Genomic DNA, 21,846 nt, shown 5'->3' on the forward strand with positions numbered 1-21,846 from the left:
ACTGCATCCACTGGCAGAATCAGGCTCCTCACCTTCAGGGAAGTTGAAAAAGATTAGATTGTTTCTTCGAGATCTATTCTCAAGGTCGTCAATCTTATCAAAAGCTGCAGCCAATTCCTTTTCCAGATGTTGGAACTTTTCTTCACAAGCAGCTTCATGAAAATCCAGTCTCTTATGCAGGTCATCAAACTTTGAATCCAAACGCCTCTCATATTCTATGAACCAAACAGGGGCCGCAGCGGCCGCGTCACTCACTCGGGAGCTGCTGGGGCCGGCTGGCGAAGACATGGCGTTGGATCGCTGACAATCAACGGGCAACTTTCTTTGTTTTTTCTCGATCGAATCACCGTTTTTGGACGGGGAGTTTAATCTCTTGTCCGGCATTAGGAAACAGTAGTAGTAGCTAGCATTATAGCAGCAACAGCAGGAGTGGGTAGATCGAGGAACGCATTGCCGTATAGACCTTATGCATTGACGTCACGGCTCGCCAAAAGACCGATTACGCCGCCATCTTAGAGCTCTCCTACAAAATCAATTTCTATTTCTTATTTGTATTTTCCTTTTTTATCGATTTCTATAATTTCTATTTCTATTACCAATTTCTGTTTATATTTCTATTTTTATTCTAATGGAAGACCGTTTTGGTATCTCGCTATGTGATTTGAAATGTGGCGTATAAAGGTGTTCACGGGGTGAACATCCACTAAAAATAATTTCAACTTCATTATTTTGTCTGCTGCGGTCTCGTTCTCAGAAAAAACATTAGCGATATTCTTCATGCGCGCGATATCGTGCATGCATATCAATGCATATGGTGCACGTCGCGCACGCGCGTTGTACTTACGTACTGGCGTAACAAATCTCAGAATAATTGGTGTCCAGACATCGCACAAGGTTATCACCTGCCAGTAAAAAGCATCGTTATTTCTACCATTTAATGCCTAAATAAGTTGCAAAATGTCTGTTAAAATATTCTACGACGTACTGTCGCACCCTGCGAGGTCGGTGTTGATGTTTGTGAGAGCAAACAAGATCCCATACACTCCATGTCCAATAGCCATACGAAAAAGTAAGTGCACGTTTTTTGCTTTTGTAACTATTCTAACAAAGTATGGTCGAAGTTAGACTTCTGGATATTTCGTGAGACGGGGGAAAGGATCAAACTTACAAATCAAAATAAATTGTTTGGATTTTGCGGTAGCAATAATAATGCACTCAACTGTGTTCTGATGGTTGTAAGACAAGAGATATTTTCAGCTAAATTACGAAATCAACTACCATCATTTGATATAATTTTATCAGCTGTAAAACGTTATTATGAAATGGAAAAATATATATACCAAACAAATCTCAGAGAGAATAAATTGAAAAAGAAATTGTTTCACTTTAGAAAATATTTTGAGAGTGTTTGAAATGTGCTAACATAAACATGATCATGTATTTTATGTTTGGTATTTTTTTATTATATATTTAAAGTACTAATTTTGTCATAAAAGTTATTATGGTTATTATCTGTGTCAAGCCATTATGTATGGAAATTATTTCTTTAATTATTAGTATATGATATATGGATATGCTGTATATGATGGAATTTGTTTTGAAAATAAAGAACCCTGTGGAAGGGGGGGGGAAGAAGTGCACGTACTAATTCTATCTATTTCTCTGCCAGAGTTCGGGGGGGGGGGGTGTATCGAGGGGTTCTGCTGAATGTCGATTGAAAGACATGGGCCTGCCCTCGGGCCCATCGGGCCATGGCACACATAGCTGTATTACTATCCTGGCCAGTGGCGTACGCAGGATTTTTTCAAGAGGGGGAGGGGGGGGGGGTTAAAATCGGGCCCAAAATTTCGCAACGACTCAGCTTTATTATTTTGCTCCCGAAAATTTTTATATTCAATTTTTCTCGAAAGCAGAAGTGTTTTAGGGTCTAAATTTTCTAGTTTTTATACGACATCCACAGGGACATCCAAATATATCAAAATTGTAAAGAATCACTATACACTCAATTTTCAAAATTGTCCAAAACTTTGTATTATTATTTACCTTTAATGTTAAGTGGAAAACACTCCATTCCTCGGATAGGACGTTAAATGGAGGCCCCGTGTAGAGAAGAGTCACTACCTTTGCACGTTAAGAACCTACTGCACTATTTGTATAAGAGTAGGGGGAAGCCCCGGTGTAGTGGTCCACCTGTAATACTCTGTAATACTCTGTAAAGAGGTCTGTATTCAAAAAGGAAAGAATTTCCATCTCTTTATTCTGTTATCTTTTGTTCATTGCCATGCCCTGCTTTGTAACCTTTGATCTTTTAGGTGAGCACCAATCCAAGGAGTATGCAGCCGTCAGTCCAATGATGAAGATTCCGGCTATGCAAGACGGAGAGTTCAAACTCACAGAGAGGTATGGATCAACAACACTGCCAGGTGCCGGAGACACATGTGCACCCAAAATTTTAGTCGCCCAAATTTGATGGGGGCCCACACATACAGTCCTTAAAAATTTCAATGTGGACACCCTCACAAAACAGGACACATGGGAACCTCATATCTCATATTTAAAACATTCATAACTTTCTCATTATCGATCTGCTTCATTTTAAACTTTTGCCATTCTGTAAATCTCGTTATTACTAGGGTTAGATTGCTCTTTAAAGCAGCTCTTTAAAATGAAATTCACACAAGGGCCTAAGCCATTGTTTTACATGTTTCAGCATTGTTTGTGTTAGGTAAGAATTCATATGAGTACTACAAAATGAAATACTATGACATGTTTGTTTTTTCTTGATAGTCCAATAGCCAATCTTTGATTATTTATGGTTTAGATAATGTGATTGGATTATTCAGATGGTTTTTATTTTGATCATGGTGCAGAAAAAAAAACCTGTCTGAAATTACTACTGTGTAAGGTACTGAGGCTGCTTGGGATAAACCGAAATCATGTTAGACTAAAAATTGTGATCAATTTTCTGCAGTTTTGTGCAGTTTTTGTAGATTATTTTTAATGAATTGATCAGCACTCCAAAGATTTTATTTGATGCCAAAATCTCTGATTGATGCAATTCGAAATAAATTTTTCCTGCTCTGAATATTACAGGTTCACAGAATGGAAAAAATTGTTATAAACGGAATTCAGAACCATTTTGTGCGTTATCTGAACAATGCAGTATTGCAATAGTGAAAAAATTTGTTATCGATGTAATTTCCAACAATTCATTCATTCTTTGATCAATGCATTAGCGCAAAAGTGAACAATTCTTTTATTTCTGTGAACAATGGACTATCACAGTTAAACAAATGTGATGGTTGCGACTTCCGAACATTTGTTTTAATTCTCTGAACCATGCAGTATCACAATAGTGAAATACGAGCAGGCCAAGCATGCATGCCCTGATCATTGGTACCCATCTCCAGGGGCGTCGCTAGACCTTCTTCAGTTGGAGGGGGGGGGGATGTAGAGGCCAACGATTATCGACAAAACTAGACACCAATTACCGACACAATTAAATGTCCCAATATCTACAAATTTAACCCTATAAACCCGGGGCCGAAGGCTAAATTGTTTTTCCTATGGACTATCTATAGTACTTGCATATGCGCAAAATGGTCATTTTCCTCGACGACATAAATATACGAATTATCTCGTCAACTTAGTCAGCATCATAGCTATATATTTTGATGCAGGCGCGGAGCTAGGATCTTATTTTAGGGAGGGGTAGTAGGGAGCAAGCGAATCATTTAAAGAACGCGAAGCGCGCTGATTAGGGGGGTGTTCCTTAAATTATTAGGAAAAGAAGACAATTTATTGCACCGTTCTCGACTCTCAATCCTTGTCTGAATGAAGTTTCCCCCTTCCGTTTCCCCCTTCTTTGACGTTTCATTAAATTATTATAAAAAGAAGACGATTTGCTGTACCGTTCTCAACTATTAATCCTTGTCTGACTTCAGTTTCTCTACCTCGCGCGGAAGCTTTGACGTTTCATTGAATTATGAGAAAAAGCAGACGATTCGGTGTACTGTTCTCGATTGTTAATCCTTATCTGCATTCCCATCTCCCCCTCCCGCGCGGAAGTTTTGGCGTTTCATTAAATTATTAGAGAAAGTAGACGATTCGTTGAACCGTGCTCGACTCTTAATCTTTGTCTGAATGAAGTTTCCCCCTCCCGCGTGAAGCGCGGAAGCTTTGACGTTTCATGAAATTATGAGAAAAAGCAGACGATTCGGTGTACTGTTCTCGTCTGTTAATCCTTATTAGTGGGGGCCGTTAGAGATATTTTGGTGCAGGGTATTTTGGTCCAAGGTCTTTTGGAAAGAGGTTAGTCCTAGTTCTGTACAGATAAGCGCACATTTTCCAAGGATTGTTCGAAGAACCCTATAGACAAGTGCTTTAGAGACAATTGCTTTGTGTTCAAACTTCCATCAGTTAATAAACACCTTGATATGAAAGTGTGGGGTCACCCATAATACTCTTGACCACAAAGTTGAAATGCAATATATCATGCATATTCCATTCATCTTTCTGCTTATCTTCACATATTCCCGACTCGCAAAGTGCAACCATCACAAAGTATCTTCATGAAAAGTTTGACTGTGCGGATCACTGGTTTCCCAAGAGCCTTCAGCAGAGGTCAAGGATCAATGAATATTTGGATTGGCAGCATTTCAATATGAGAGCTCGTGTGTATAATGTATTTTGCGCAGAAGTGAGTCAAACATCAAATTGCGTGCAGTTTCAGTAAATTGTAACAGATTGTTTTGTATTGCATTCAATTTGAATAAACATCAATGCTCATACAGCCATAAACACATTGGATCATGTATTTTATGGAAATCATAGAAATTATATCATTGATTGGGGGATGGGTTTTGGGGGGTACTTATGAATGCCAGATTGGGCTTAAAATGTGGGGGAGGGGCATGGGCAGACTGTGCCCCCCACCACCCCCCCCTTCGATCAACTACTGAGGTAAAGTATCAGTAGTATCAAAGACCAGAGGGTCAGAATCAAGTACTGCACTGAAAAGTACTACCAACTATTTTACCCAGTTCCTAAATCTAATATTGTACAAGATAGATAACATGCAAACCCCTACAAATAGGGTTTACATTACAATTCACATCGAGGGCTTGGTCTAATTAACTAAGTATATACAATGATCAATGATTTGTACATCTAACTTTTTGTTTGTCATGTTTCCACCTCATTCTGCCTCTCTGTTTTACTCTGTCTGGCTCTATCTCTCTCTCTCTCTTGGTCTCTTTCTCCCTAATTTATCATGTATATGTGTATAAAACATTATACAAGTCTTGTTTTTCATTCCCGTTCTCTTATCCCCCCCCCTCTCTCTCTCTCTCTCTCTCTCTCCCTCTCTTTCTCTCTCTCTCTCCATCGTACTTTCCCTCTCTCACTCTTAATATTCTCCCTCCTCTCTCACCCTATGTCTCTATTTTCCCTCTCTCCCACACCCTCTTCCTCTCCCTGCCCCCCCCTCTCTCTCCCTCGCTCTTTCCCATCTCTAGTCTCTTTCCAACGTTTTTGTTGTAATAATGCCTTTAAAGACCGTCTGTACTAGTATGGCTAGGAGGTATTAGACCACCCAGGGAGGTCACTGACAGGTGGCTATCTCATCAACTCAGCTCTCAATTAGCATAAGAAAAAGAGGATCATGAGGGACCAACGGACACTGATTAGGCATTGTTTTCTACATAGAGGGAGCAAGTAGCTACAAGTACTACAGTGGGGCTTTAAGTTAAATAACACCCTACCGGTCTCCTCCTTTTCACAGGTGATCTTCCCCCGGATGACGGGCACCCCACCAGACCCTGTGGCCCTTGCACCAGACATCCAGAGAATGGAAGAAACCTTAGACAACTTAGAAAAGCACTTCCTCCAGGAAAAACCTTTCCTGTGTGGGTATGATATCAGCATCGCAGACCTGTTTGGCGTCAACGAGGTACCTTGATGATTTATATGGACCAGTTTTGGAAACGCCCCCCCCCCCCTCTCAAAAAATGAAATGGAAGCTCTTATTACCAGTCATGTGAAAGAATATGTTTTGACTAATACGTCATACGTGACGATACAAATTTTGACGGGAAACCGCCTACTTATTGATAGATTTGGTAAATTATTATATATATCCGGACTGTATAGATATAGGGTAGTACCATATTCATCTTTCTGTGTACAGTGCTTATCACTTTACCAAGACTGGGCCAAATTTCTTATCATTTTGATGATTCCGGAACCTTGCAGTATACACCAATACTTATATGCTAGATGATCAACCTTGCCGATCGATTCCACAACGTTTCTTTCACAATGCAATCGCATGACCAGAACTGGTTTATACCTTTAACAACTAAATTATTCATACCTTTACCTTGTTTTGTAAGTTTTCAAGTACCGGTATGTGATAAATAACTTGTCCCAATTTACGTTTCTTGAGAATGTGACATGAAAGCTTACACTCAAAAGTATTCAGCCAGTCCAGCTTTCTTTCTTGAGTAACAAGAAGAAGAAAAAATACATCAAAATTGCAAGCGGTATGAATAATTTGGTTGTCAAATGTATAAAGATTATTAAGGTATATACATGTACAATGTATATTTAAGTTATTCTGCGTCTTAGTACGATAATCATTAGAAACAAGGAGGTCATTCTGTATTTCTTGTAGCTTTGCAGAATTATATGGCACATAAAAAAGTGACTAGAACACAAACTGCATAATTCGTCTGCTCAGAACCAGAAAAGCATCTTCTAACACAGTGCAAATACCTTTACGGCTCCCAACAGATGTTCCAGTGCATCTATAAGTAATCTGATTCATCTGAATCACATTAAAAGAAAAATTGGGCATAATGGAGGCAATTGGGGTATGCGAAACCTTTAGATTATAATATTATTGTTCTTCCTCTGTGTAATTAAATTGTGATTTTAAACAATTATGTGTTATATCTTGAATAAATTTGATGATTTTGTTTATTTTAATGTAAATAGGCTTAATCCCGACACATGGAAACATAGAGTTTGGGATGTGAAATTGCATTGCTGAAAAGGTTGAATATTGATGTTCAATTTCGTTAAAGGTAAAACAAAATTAGTTACCAGATTGCTGATTCTGTTATGTCAGTTTGACAGAATAGAACAAAACAAATGTCCGGTGAAAAGAATTGCATTTCAAATGCCCTCATATTCAAAATATGAAAAGAAATAGCTGAACTGTTTGGACCAAACCTTCTTGCCACTGATTGCCAAATGTGTTTGTAGTCCTATATGCAAATTCCTGTGTGTACTGCATGCGGCTTTAAGCAATTGCGTCAATAATTAGTTATCATTTAGATAATCACAAATCTTAATATACTCTATAATGAACCTTTTTCAATTGCATCCAGAATGTTTCTTTCATGGTGTAATTCCATGACCAGTACTCGACTTTAACTTAAAATATTTAATCTTTTTCACAAACCAACAGGTTATACAGGTGGAACCCTGCGGCTATGGCACGCTAGACAGAAGACCAAAGCTGAAGGCGTGGATAGGGAGAGTGAGAGAGCACGTACAACCAGAGATCTTTGACGATGTCTCGCAACTCATGTACAGACTCGCCAAAGCAAAACAAAAGCTGTAATTTGTTATAAAAAGTAGATGGTACAAATACGGAAGCGTTAAAGTGCCATTCTACTTGAGGACATGACGAGATATTTCATCTTGTCAAGTCGACTTAATATCCATATCATGTCGACATGTAAAGATATTTAACCTACCATGTCGACTTATCAACTTTTATTAGTCGACATGGCGAAATAAATTATCTTGCCAAGGAGACTTCACAAAAAGTTCATGTCGTCATGGCGACATAAGTTATCTTACCAAGTCGACTTCTAAAACATACATGTCGTCATGGCGACATATATTATCTTACCAAGTCGACTACCCAAAAAGTAATGTCGACATGGCGAAATAAATTATCTTGCCAAGTCGACTTCACAAAAAGTTCATGTGGATATTATGTGGATATTAAGTCGACTTGACAAGATGAAATATCTCGTCATGTCGTCAAGTAGAATGGCACTTTAACGCTTCCGTATACAAGTGCATGTGTTTCACAGGTTACTTTTCATATGAATGACAGAAGTGGACAATTTCATGAAAGGGAAAATTATTATTATTGTTATTGAGCTGCTTATTGATTTTTGTTGGAAGGACAAAAGTGGCCAGATTTATTCAATTAAAAATCGATTTCATTGCCATGTGGTGGGTGATATGCCTATTGATTTTATTTTAAATGATGGTAGACCTGTAGTCTTGTCATTAAACAGTTTTGGTTTCCATTTTGTGGGCTGGATTTTCTGACATACATGCAGTTTGCTTCTGCTGACAGTTTTAGCTTGTAATTTCCAAACTTTGTGGTCCTTTATATTTCGTATTTCATTTGACAAATAGATAACAATGGTCAGAATACTATGTTTCTTTTTTCTCATTGAAAGTTTTGAGGTTGAAATCTTATGATGGGGCAAATATTCCAGGGGGCTCACCTTCCAGGGGCAGTGACGTAATGACAAAAAACGTTTGGAAGTGTGGGGGGGGCAGAATCTGCATCACCACCACTCTTACACGCAGGCGCGGATCCAGGGGGGCCGAACAAAGAGAGAGAGAGAGAGAAGGAAAAGAAGGGAAAGGGAAAGAGGAGAGAAAGGGGAAAGAAGAGGAAGAAGAAAAGAAAAAAAGAGGGAAGAAGGAGATCGGGGGAGGAAAAAAGACTTGGCCGCCCAGGCTGTTGCCTCCCCCCCCCCCCCCCCCCAATCAAAACATAAAAGAGAAGGAAGGAAAGGGAAAGAAAAAGGAAAAGAGGAGATAAAGGGAAGGAAAAAAGAGGAAGAAGAGAAGAAAAGAAGGGGGATATCAGTTGCAATTTTTCCGCCAACAAGTTGTGGGTCGGGGGAGGGGGAAAAAAGGCCCTTGCCCCCCCCCCCCTCCCCCCTCGTCCCCGCTTTAAAAAAAAGAGAGAAGGGAGGAAAAAGAAAAGAGGAGAACTAAAAGGGAACAAAAAATGGGACTAAATGCCTAAAACCCTGAGGGCTCTGCCCCCTGGATTCCACCTTAGGCCCTAAGGCGGGCCTTAGATGCTCATCTGACGGTAATTTAATGCCTAAAACCCGTGATTTCTGGGGGCTCTGCCCCTGGACCCCACGCCAAATAGTGTCCTGCCAGTGTCACAAAATAATAAGGTATCTAAAAATGCTCTTCTGACCGTATAATTAAACGCCTAAACCCCCTGAGCTTCCGGAGGCTCTGCCCCCTGGACCCAACCAAGGGCCCTAAGGCGGTCCCCTTGATACTCATTGGCCCGTAATTGAGTGCCAAAAACCCCTGAGCTTCCGGGGGCGGACAAGGTATCAACATTATGTTCATCTGACCGCAGGCGTGTAGCCAGGGGGGCGGTGGGGGTGGTCCCCCAAAAAACGCCGGCCAAAACAAAAAAGGAGAGAAAATGAAGAGGACTTAGGAAAAAAAGGGAGTAGACAAGGAACATTTTTGAAATTCAGACAAGGATTAAGAGTCGAGAACGGTACAACGAATCGTCTTCTTTCTCTCATGATTAAATGAAACGTAAAAGCTTCCACGCTGAGCGCGAGAGGGGGGAAAACTGAATTCAGACGAGGATTATTTTCGAGAACGGTACAATGAATCGTCTTCTTTCTCTAATAATTTAATGAAACGTCAAAGCTTCCGCGCTTCGCGCGGAAGATGTGGGGGGGGGGGAGGAGAGGAGCTGAATTCAGACGAGGATTAAAAATCGAGAACGGTAATATGAATCGTCTTCTTTCTGTAATAAATTAATGAAACGTCAAAGCATCCGCGTTTTGCGCGGGAGGGGGGAGGGGTAGGGTGAACTGAATTCAGAAGAGGATTAACAAACCGAGAACGGTACAACGAATCGTCTTCTTTCTCTAATAGTTTAATAAAACGTCAAAGCTTCCGCGCTTCGCGCGGAAGGGGGAGGGGAGGAACTGAATTCAGACGAGGATTAAAAGTCGGGAACGGTACAACGAATCATCTTCTTTCTCTAATGATTTAATGAAACGTAAAAGCTTCCGCGCTTAGCGCGGGAGGGGGAAAAAGTGAATTCAGACGAGGATTAAGAGTCGAGAACGGTACAGCAAATCGTCTTCTTTCTCTAATGCATTATTGAAACGTCAAAGCTTCCGCGCTTCACCATTGCGTACCAATATTTGGCTCGCATAATTTTAAATTTGGGCCTCCCCCCTAAGAAATTCTGAATCCGCGCCTGCTTATACGTTACATGCAGGCCCCGCGGAACGTTTTTCAAAGTGGATCAGGTAGAGCGTAAACCCCGAAAGCTCAGGGTTTTAAGGCATTAAATAACGGTCAGATAAGCATATTTAGATACCTTATTTGTGACACTGGCAGGTTACTAATTGGTGGAGTGTCCAAAGGGCAGAGCCTAAAGAAGCTAAGGGGTTTTAGGTATTATATAATGGTCGGATGAGCATCCAGGGGGCAGAACCCCCAGAAGCTCTGGGGTTTTAGAAATTTAATTACGGTCAGATTAGCATCCACCGAACCGCCTTAGGGCCCTTGGTGGGGTCCTGGGGGCAGAGCCCCCGGAAACCTCTGGGATTTAAGGTATTTAATTACGGTCAGATGAGCATCCACGGACTGCCTTAGGGGCTTTGGTGGGGTCCAGGAGGCAGAGCCCCAGAAGCTCTGGGGTTTTAGGTATTTAATTACGGTCAAATGAGCATCCAGGGGACCGCCCTAGGGCCTTTGGTGGGGTCCAGGGGGCAGAGGCCCCGGAAGCTCTGGGGTTTTAGGTATTTAATTACGGTCAGATGAGCATCCACGGGACCGCCATAGGGCCCTTAGTGGGGTCTTGGGGGCAGAGCCCCCGGAACCTCTGGGTTTAGGGTATTTAATTACGGTCAGATGAGCATCCACGGGACTGCCTTAGGGGCTTTGGTGGGGTCCAGGAGGCAGAGCCCCAGAAGCTCTGGGGTTTTAGGTATTTAATTACGGTCAAATGAGCATCCAGGGGACCGCCCTAGGGCCTTTGGTGGGGTCCAGGGGGCAGAGGCCCCGGAAGCTCTGGGGTTTTAGGTATTTAATTACGGTCAGATGAGCATCCACGGGACCGCCATAGGGCCCTTGGTGGGGTCCAGGGGGCAGAGCCCCCGGAAGCTCTGGGGTTTTAGGTATTTAATTACGGTCAAATGAGCATCGAGGGGCCCGCCTTAGGGCCTTTGGTGGGATCCAAGGGGCAGAGCCCCCGGAAGCTCTGGGGTTTTAGGTATTTAATTACGGTCAAATGAGCATCCAGGGGACCGCTCTAGGGCCTTTGGTGGGGTCCAGGGGGCAGAGGCCCTGGAAGCTCTGGGGTTTTAGGTATTTAATTACGGTCAGATGAGCATCCACGGGATCGCCATAGGGCCCTTGGTGGGGTCCAGGGGGCAGAGCCCCCGGAAGCTCTGGGGTTTAAGGTGTTTAATTACGATTCCGAACATTTTGTTTAATCGTTCAACCAATGGAAAATAATTTATGTTGCATGATAGATCAATCAATTTAAAGAAATTGTGCGTTCGGCATATATATAGGGCACTGGTTTTATGCTCATTGCAGTTACAAGATGTACCGTAACATAATAGTATTACTAACTATATACTTACAAACCCTCACATTCCTCACCTCTGCAGCTATGAAAAAGACATCTACATAAAGTGTCGATAAATAGTCTCTGGCCGGTGTGACCGCGCCGTTTGTCCTACCAGTTTCGTTTGTCCGTCGGACATAATATGCGGGTTTTCTGCTCGCACGGATCGTCCGAGGGACGATCCGTGCGGATTGCTATCCGCGCAGTCTGTCCCCCCATTGTTTTACGTGTATATTTGATAAAAGGAAGAAACTCGGCAAATCAATGTATTTAGACTCATTGTAAATCATGTGGTTGGCATTTTTTCTAGAAATTACATAATGATAACTCTCTACAATTTTTTAAAGCAAATGGGCCAGTCCTTTTGAAAGTAGAAGTGAATATTTTCTTTAAAACCATTATTCTATGAAGGCATACTCGTGATATCGGCCCCACAATTACTGTTGTAATCAATTGTACGTGGCTTCGTACTTACGGTCAGATGAGCATATTTTAATACCATATTCATGACACTGGCAGGTCACTAATTGGCGTATGCTCCAAGGGGCGGAGCCCCCGAAAGCGCAGGGGTTTTAGGCATTACAATTAAGGTCAGATTAGCATCCAGGGGCCAGCCTTAGGGCCCAAGATGGGGTCCAGGGGGCAGAGCCCCCGGAATTAGCTCAGGGGTATGGGCATTTAATTACGGTTACATGAGCATACTTTCTTTTCTATTTCTTTCTATTTAACTCTCTTTAATATACTTTTTCAAAAGTGTGGGGGTGGGAGGGGGGGGGGCTTGAGCCCCCAAGCCCGCCGTTCCGCGGGACCTGACATGTCGGCCTCTAAATAGTAAATAAGCACATTTCTTGCCTGACTGTAAATTGTGATATATGTCATTCTCCAACAAACGCATTCAAATTAGAAGAAAAAAAAACACTTTTAAAGTTTATATTGGTGGGGGGGGGGGTAGGAACTGGCTGAATACTTACACCTATGGTGTCGAGGGGCTCTTTCTTCATTTTTTTTTGTTCGGTAATAAATAAGGTTAGTTTGTGTGGGTGTCACTCAAGCGCGGATATACGGGGGGCGATGGACCTGCCCCCCCCTCCTCTTTGAAAAAATAAGAAAGGAAAGGAAAGAAAAAAGAAAGGAAAGGAAAAAGTAAAGAAAGAAGGGCTAAAAACACGAGTTAGAAGAAGTCCCATCAGGGCACTCACTTATCCGTATCAGGAGGAAAAATACACGGGGGCTCGGGGTGAATTAGCCCCCGAAATGCCAAAAAGAGCCCCCGAAAGTCATAAAAGTAACCCCCGAAATGTTTAAAGTATTTTTTCTCTGATCCGTATATAGAACAAGGCCCTGGGGCAGCTAGCCATACTCCGATATTTGGGTCGTTTTCCGATCAGAACTAGCCCTAACTATCATTCAAGGATTTTTTGTTTCAGAACCTAAGACAAAGTTACCCAATCCCTTTAAGTTTCAAAAAGTAGACTTCATTGAACTGTAATTAGGCCCAGGAACCGGGAGGAGGGGGATTGGGGGCACAGCCCCCCCCCCAAAAAAAATATTGGGGGGGGGGCTCAGAGATCATTGAGCCCCCCCCCCCCAATATTTTTGGCGGGGCTTATAGATATCATTAATCGAGCCCCTCAATCTTTTGGTGGGGCTTAGATATCATTGAGTCCTTAGGGGCTAATACCATTGAGCCCCCAATATTTTAAGTGGGGCTCAGATATCATTGAGCCGCCCTCCTCCCCAATGATTATATTCTAGGCATGAAACTCATGTATACCTATAATCTACAGACGTACCATTCAAATATAAACATTTTATAAATATTCATTAAGGGAGGAGGGAGGGGGGGCGGGGGTCAGACATCGGATATCGCATATCATTGACCCAAAAAATATATTTTGTGGATCTCGGATATCATTTAAACCCCCAAATATTTTGGAGGGACTTTGATATCATTGAGCCCCCCCCCCCATTATGTTGGTGGGGCTCAGATATCATAAGCCCCCCCCCCCCCCTCCCCCTCAAGTGTTTTTGGTGGGGCTCGGATAACATCACGGAGCCCCCCGATATTTGTGTGAGGCTCGGATAACATTACGGAGCCCCCCGATATTTTTGAGGGCCCCGGATATCATTGAGCCACCCCCCCCCCCAAATATTTCGGCCGGGCTCGGTTGTCATGAGCCCCCTCCCCAATATTTTGTTCGTGCTGATGAGTTGAGGGAAGTGTATGCCGGAGATATTGACTTTGTAGCATTAACTCGGCAGCTAACAAGCCTCCAAGACGCGCGTGACGATGAGAGTAAACCTATCAAAAATATACATTAAAACAACCCGTGAGATTTTCAACAACACTCTGATCTATAAGAAATCATTCTCAGAGGTGCACATCCTTCTTCTCATTTACCTTACAATCCCGTTTACAACGGCAACTTGCGAGAGAACATTCTCTGTCTTGAAACGGATCAAAACTTCTCTGATAAGTACAATGACCCAAAGAAAGCTCAACCAAAGCTTAATATTACACATATATAAATCTCGTAAAGATAAACTGAACTTGAAAACTATTGCCCAAACTTTGTTTCCAGGAACATAAAAAGACAAAACTTCTTTGGCACATTTGTCTGAGGATGCATGAAAAGAAGAAAAGTCTGAAATTTTTCGCCGCGATGACATAGACGAGGAACAAAAAATTTATTTTCAGGTGCAAATTAAAGACAAAGAAGGATCTCAGAATTATATTTTTGGGTGGTGCCACATTTCAGTTTTTAAATATGTCCGATTATAGGCATGTGTGACAATAAAAGTTTTGTTTTTCACGTTCCTGGGGTATTATTTTTTCCAAAGGTGTTAATTGTGTGTTTTGTCATACTTAATACATGTAAAATAAACTGAATATCTTATAATTCAACGATTTCTTCAAGTAGGCCTACTTTTATTAATTTCTTCAACTGCTTAAAAGTAAGGCTGCAAATGCTTTGTTAATTTAGAGCTGTAGTGTTAACAGGCTAATTAGTAATTCACATTTATAGATTGGTGCACATCATTATGCTTGATCATCCTCTCCTATCTGTTTGTTTTCATTCCTCTGTTAGTCATCCTTTATTTGCTACCTATGATATTTGAATATACATTATTTCCTTTTATTATATAAATGATCATGTAAATGCCTATATATGGAAAATAAACCCTGGAGGTTTAAAGTTGTAAAGCCCATGGCAGTTCAACACCCGCAATCATGAAATAAGGGTGTCTTCATCAAAGTGTCTCTGTAAGTTTAGAACCACGCCCTGTGCCTACCCGCTCAGGCCACTCTACATTCAGGGGCGTCGCTAAAGGGGGGGGGGGTGTGGGGTTGAAGTCGGTGGTATTTTTTTTATGTCGGTCGGCCAGCAATTTTTTTCCCCTTAGAACTGTGACTTTTTATCGGACAAAGAAACTTTTTGGAAGTTGAGACAATGATTTAGAGTCGAATCAATGAATCGTCTTCTTTTTCTAATAATTTAATGAAACGTCGAAGCTCCCGCGCTTCGCGCGAGAGGAGGAGAAACTGAATTCAGACAATAAGGATTAAGAGTCGAGAACGGTACAACAAATCGTCTTCTTTTCATAATTATTTAGTGGAACGTCTAAGCTACTGCGCTTCGCGCGGGATGCCTTTCACCCATCCCCTCCCCCACCTAGGGAGCGCTTTGCGCGCTCTTTAAGTGATTCGCTTGCTCAATACCGCCCCTCCCTAAAATAAGATCCTAGCTACGCGCCTGCATTAAAATATATAGCTATGATGCTTACTAAGTTGACAAAATAATTTGTATATTTATGTCGTCGACGAAAATGACCATTTGCGCATAACAATTTAGCCTTTGGCCCCGGGTTTATAGGGTTAAATTTGTAGATATTGGAACATTTACTTTTGTCGGTAATTAATTGGTGGCTTGTTTTGTCGGGAATCGTTGGCCTCTATACCCCCCCCCCCCCACTGAAAAAGGACTAGCGACGCCACTGACGACACATCAGGCCTATACTTGCGTTTTGTGAGAGGCTCAAGTATCCGGGCCAGCTATTTATAGTAATTGAGTAAGTTTTGAAGAAAAACAAAAACGAGTACTCGCTCTCCAATCGTATTGGTTATTGGGGAATTTCGAATGTCATCAAATATGTTTTTTTCCTTTTAACATAATAATTGTTTTGCGACTCAATTCAGGCCTGACTAAATATAAACTTTTTCGTAAGGCAACAGACAAGTAATTTAGTCATATACCTTATTAACATTTGAAGATTTCCTATACTAGTGCCTGGCCGTGCGTGTTCCATCTTTGAACACTAAGTTGCACCTGAAATTGCAACATGTGCATTATAAGCTCCAAACGCTTTCTTTCATACAAATACACCAACAAAAAATCCCCAAAGCTTCAATGCATATACTATTTCACAAGATGTAATTAAACAATATGAATTATATACCTCACTTAAGTAATCCAGCAATCTGATTGGTCGAAATCGCATTCATAAACTTTAACTGTTCCCGAAAATTCCCGGTAACCATGGTTAAAAAACAATAACCATGGTTATTGGGAAAATAGGTCAGTCTCCATGGTTACCCCATAGGTTTACATGTTAAAAAATGGTCTGAGCGATCGAGGATACCGTACGTGTGCGAAGAATTGGTCGGTAATTTCAATACAATTGAATCTCGATCGATTTTACCGACAAATTTATCTTGCATTGTTGACATGAAGACGAAAATAAACTTCCAAAAACAAAAAAAAACATCTGCCGATAGATCTTGATCTAAATTCGTGCCAATATGCATTGCAAAAGTAAAAGAAGGGCCTGTTTAATGGAGCAGACGCGAAGCATCCGCCACGCGAAGCCGTTTTCAATCCATTTTAATGTATATATAAGAAAAAACTCCTATGTATGGTAACAGAGCGCGATAGCCGAGCGGTTTAAGGCGCTGACTTTAGTAACATCACATTTTGTACGCAAGAGATCGAATCCCATCTTCGACAAAAGGTTTTTTGTTGTTTTTTTTCCCTTTTTTTTTCGGCATATAAAAGTATTAATGACTGCTTTAATATTCGAGAAATAGTTGTTTTTATACGCTCTCGGGAAGGTTACAATTGGGCTATTGCCCTCGGCACGCCTCGGGTAATAGCACAATTCTAACCTTCCCTTGAGCGTATAAAAACAACTATTTCTCTCAAAGCAGTCATTAATACTATATTATATTAATGATACACTTACATGTACATGCAAATGCATGATCATTCTTGCGCTTCTTGCTCCCAGCAAATAGTTTCCTCCTACATTTAATTTTGTTGCTGTTATGAGTTTGTAGCGGCTCTTACATTCGCCCTACTTACATTCGCCCTACTTTTACCGTACGTTCATGTCTCCAGTATTTTTCCATCACGGTACTTATTTATATTCATTATTCGGACCACGTGTGTTTTTCCTTCCAATCGCGCATCGTGGTTCCGCACTGTTCACCCCGCGTATTTTCAACTCCACGAGGTTTTTTCTCCACTCCCGCTTTCACCTTGGTCGAGTCAAGACGTCTCCGCAATTTCCTCTCCAGGCTTATTCTTCTGTGCTTTTCGTCGCTTCTACGGCACGTCAACTCTTTCTCTGCCGTGTTCATCGGGCTGCAGTCTCACAGTGGAACGTTATAGTCAGCACCGACATGGCGCCTGACTCTCCGCTGGGAGCTGCCAGTGTCTTCGTTCCGGTAGCTCTTTCCACTCACGAGCTCATCATTTCACCGCAGCTCATCTAAACATTTCTTCATCAAAGTCCGGCGCATCAAACGAGCAACATTTACTACTCAGCACCAGTGCCGGCTTTGCATGTCTACATTTCTACTTGCCTCCGACATCAAGCGATTCACTGCTTCGTCGTCGAGCGCCACATCTCTTCTCTTCTCTTCTCTTCTCGCCTGAGAGCTTCAACCACATCTTCATCACGGACGTCAGCGTCGAGATTCTTCACGGCTCTTCAGCCACGACAACGAAGTTACATCTCCGCCTCTTCAAGCCTCCGCACATCATCGCGTGAGCCCCTTCCTTCGTTCTTCTCAACTCTCTTCATCTTCATTGGACTTTCGACGCCATTTCTATTCTGTCGTAAGCTCTAAGCTTTCATTCATTATATACATCGCATTTATTCATGTCCATTCTTAATCATTACTATTTCTATGTAACTACGTGCAATATCTTCAATTCTCATTCCGAGTCATCGTTTGTGCTTGGCTACACTTTGCAAGTGTACGGCCAGCCTCATCAGTACCTAATAAACTTAACGAAAAGGGAATACTTTCTTTCATGTATTTTATTGTCAGTGCAACCTTGCTTCCTCGTAGCTAAAATAAAAATAAGAGTTATGTTGTGTGACGAGTGAACACGCTTTCAAATATCCATTCACATTACCTCACACACTCATATCTCTAAAGTGGTGACCCCTCGTTTACTTTGAAGCTTGGTTGTACGATTTTATTATTCCCAGACTTTTTGGACTTGGCAATGTTTTATGAAATGTATTCATTCTGGATTTTGTATCGAATGTTTTTTATGCTCTTGCATTTATACACGTTTATTCGATGCATACCATGTCATTCATTACTGTCTATTTATGGCAACTAAACAGCCGTGCATGCTTGTTGTATTACATTCTTTCAACATGCCATGCTTGTACATTTCTTAGGCTGCTGTAAATTGCTGCATACACTATACAATACATGCACTTTTACATTTTTTGTCAGCCATTGATTCTTGTGACATTTTGTACTTTGCTCATTTATATATTATCGCCTTTTATCTGTGTATTGCATACACAGCTTCAATTCTGGCAGGGGAGTAATGTAGCGGCTCTTACATTCGCCCTACTTACATTCGCCCTACTTTTACCGTACGTTCATGTCTCCAGTATTTTTCCATCACGGTACTTATTTATATTCATTATTCGGACCACGTGTGTTTTTCCTTCCAATCGCGCATCGTGGTTCCGCACTGTTCACCCCGCGTATTTTCAACTCCACGAGGTTTTTCTCCACTCCCGCTTTCACCTTGGTCGAGTCAAGACGTCTCCGCAATTTCCTCTCCAGGCTTATTCTTCTGTGCTTTTCGTCGCTTCTACGGCACGTCAACTCTTTCTCTGCCGTGTTCATCGGGCTGCAGTCTCACAGTGGAACGTTATAGTCAGCACCGACATGGCGCCTGACTCTCCGCTGGGAGCTGCCAGTGTCTTCGTTCCGGTAGCTCTTTCCACTCACGAGCTCATCATTTCACCGCAGCTCATCTAAACATTTCTTCATCAAAGTCCGGCGCATCAAACGAGCAACATTTACTACTCAGCACCAGTGCCGGCTTTGCATGTCTACATTTCTACTTGCCTCCGACATCAAGCGATTCACTGCTTCGTCGTCGAGCGCCACATCTCTTCTCTTCTCTTCTCTTCTCGCCTGAGAGCTTCAACCACATCTTCATCACGGACGTCAGCGTCGAGATTCTTCACGGCTCTTCAGCCACGACAACGAAGTTACATCTCCGCCTCTTCAAGCCTCCGCACATCATCGCGTGAGCCCCTTCCTTCGTTCTTCTCAACTCTCTTCATCTTCATTGGACTTTCGACGCCATTTCTATTCTGTCGTAAGCTCTAAGCTTTCATTCATTATATACATCGCATTTATTCATGTCCATTCTTAATCATTACTATTTCTATGTAACTACGTGCAATATCTTCAATTCTCATTCCGAGTCATCGTTTGTGCTTGGCTACACTTTGCAAGTGTACGGCCAGCCTCATCAGTACCTAATAAACTTAACGAAAAGGGAATACTTTCTTTCATGTATTTTATTGTCAGTGCAACCTTGCTTCCTCGTAGCTAAAATAAAAATAAGAGTTATGTTGTGTGACGAGTGAACACGCTTTCAAATATCCATTCACATTACCTCACACACTCATATCTCTAAAAGTTTTACAAAAATCATCTCATGATCATATCATCATAACCAAAAGCTATTTCTCATTCATATTTATCATGATCAAGGTCAATATCCGTCCGGTCAATTTCAGGTCAAAGAACGCTCGCATGCGCGTACCCGCGCGTCAATGCGCGCGCAAAATTTTTAAATGCTCAAAATCGTCTTAAAATCATTTTGCATACGTTTTTGGCCATTATAAAATGATATTTATAAAAAAAAAAAAAATTATAAACAAAATCGCGCACACGCGCATGCGCGCGCGTTTTCGCGCGTAAAACAATTACACAACATAGAATCGCCATTTTTTTTCTTCATTATATTTCACATATTTTTACTAACAAATTGATACCATGTTTGTCTCTTTATGACTATTAACAACGGAATGATCGACCGTTTAACATAAATTTCTGTGAGCGCGAGCTCTTGTAATACATAGCATATATGGGCAAAAATATGCTTATACAAAATCCATTGTAGCTCTTTGGGATGCAACTGGAACCCCAATTTTTTTTCATATTTTGATAGAGTATGAGTCGGAGATATGATTTCATGTCTCATTTGGCCATTAAGTGTATCGTGACATCATCATAATGGGTTCCATGACACATGCTCAATTGCTCCGCGACAGTTGCTCCGCCGACAGTTGCTCCGCTGACATGTGCTCCGCCGACATGTGCTCCGCCGACAATTGCTCCGCCGACATTTGCTCCGCAGACAATTGCTCCGCCGACATTTGCTCCGCCGACAATTGCTCCGCCTACAATTGCTCCGCAAAACGCGACAATTGCTCCGGTGACAAATGCTCCTCGAACGACTGTTGCTCCGCCGACAGTTGCTCCGCCGACAATTGCTCCGGTGACATTTGCTCCGCCGACAATTGCTCCGCCGACATTTGCTCCGCCTGAAGCGACACTTGCTCCGGTGACATTTGCTCCGCCGACAATTGCTCCGCCGACATTTGCTCCGCTAAAAAAGTACCCCGTAAAATACAAAGGCTACTACGACAATAATTGTTGCTCCTCCCCAAATGTACCCCGCAAAAGACAATGCTCCGCCGACAATTAAATTGCTCTCTGATCCAAAAGTGCGGCCTCGTGGAAGACATGAATGCTCCTCTGGCAATTATTGCAATAAATGCTCAGCCGTTTTTTGCTATTCCCCATAATGTTTGATTTAAAAAAAACTTCAAGTTTTAGCTCCTTATACATGTTCTCCAGCGAAAGATAATTATTCCGCTCAAAATATGTTTCATTTATTACTCATTTGCCGATCCAAAGCTCAAGGATATCTCTCTCTCTCTCTCTTGCTCTTCCTTTTCCTTTTTACACCCTTTTCTTGTCTTTTTAGCTCTTTGTTTTCCTCTCATGCTTTTAGTCTTCTTTCATTTTCATCACTTTTTCTTTTCTTCCCCTCTCGAGTTCTAGTTCTCTCGTGAAATTGTAACGTAATGTAGTACATGTAGTACATTCTTGTTTAGAATAGTATTTTCAATAATATCCAGTCCGTCTTCTATAGGTTTCTTTAAGATAAATTGCCGTGCGCACGAGCACATGTAATACATAGCATATATAGGCAAAATCATGATTACACAAAATCCATCACAGCTGGGATGCACCCTAGACCCCCGATTGTTCTTTTATTTTCAGGGCGGATCTAGCTTTTTGCTAAGGGGGGGGGTTGACCAAAATAATGACGATGCGGAGCATCGTCCACGAGCCGCGAAGCGGCGAACCGATTTTTTTTGGGGGGTTTATTTGAACCCCGTAAGTGATGTTTTCCTGGCATCTATTAACACAATGGAGACCATAAAAAGCAGTGCATGATAACGTCTTTTTAAATCAAGTAACAGTTAAATACACAGTTATATCCAGAGTTATCATGTGTTTGGTTAAGTTACCAGATGAGTTGAATATCTTCTCACAATATTTGCACTTGAAAGGGTTTCTCTCCAGCGTGCGTTCTTTTTTCTTTCTTTTTTTTTTCTTTTTTTTCCCCCTTTTTTTTTTTTTTGGGGGGGGGGGGGCCGCCCAAGGGGGGGGGTTTAAACCCCCTAAACCCCCCCGTAGATCCGCGCCTGGCAAGGGACTCTGTGACATTTGTTCGCCCAACCCCCCCCCCCCCTCCCCCAAAAAAGAAATAATAATAATAATAATAATAATAATAATAATAATAATAATAATAATAATAAATAAAATAAATACA

General features: G+C 41.7%; 1 protein-coding gene across 1 annotated transcript; it reads left to right on the forward strand.

The window, feature by feature from the left end:
• The first annotated feature begins 957 nt into the window (after positions 1-957).
• On the forward strand, positions 958-19,240 carry LOC115926457 (glutathione S-transferase theta-1-like). The gene is made up of 6 exons (XM_030991182.1): positions 958-1,069; positions 2,313-2,455; positions 5,783-5,950; positions 7,472-7,623; positions 17,608-17,715; positions 19,129-19,240. Exons 1-6 carry the CDS (start codon positions 958-960, stop codon positions 19,238-19,240), a joined length of 795 nt encoding a protein of 264 aa, XP_030847042.1.
• Positions 19,241-21,846: the final 2,606 nt, after the last annotated feature.

Source organism: Strongylocentrotus purpuratus, unplaced genomic scaffold (assembly GCF_000002235.5).
Source record: "Strongylocentrotus purpuratus isolate Spur 01 unplaced genomic scaffold, Spur_5.0 spur5_scaffold_2, whole genome shotgun sequence".
In the NCBI taxonomy this organism is placed as follows: domain Eukaryota; kingdom Metazoa; phylum Echinodermata; class Echinoidea; order Camarodonta; family Strongylocentrotidae; genus Strongylocentrotus; species Strongylocentrotus purpuratus.

What these genes read in the sequence shown, in the direction of transcription:
- LOC115926457 (XM_030991182.1), top strand. Translation starts at nt 958, where the DNA reads ATGTCTGTTAAAATATTCTACGACGTACTGTCGCACCCTGCGAGGTCG. An exon ending in TCCAATAGCCATACGAAAAA is followed by an intron (nt 1,070 to 2,312) that starts GTAAGTGCACGT and finishes TTGATCTTTTAG; the next exon opens with GTGAGCACCAATCCAAGGAG. An exon ending in CATGTGCACCCAAAATTTTA is followed by an intron (nt 2,456 to 5,782) that starts GTCGCCCAAATT and finishes TCCTTTTCACAG; the next exon opens with GTGATCTTCCCCCGGATGAC.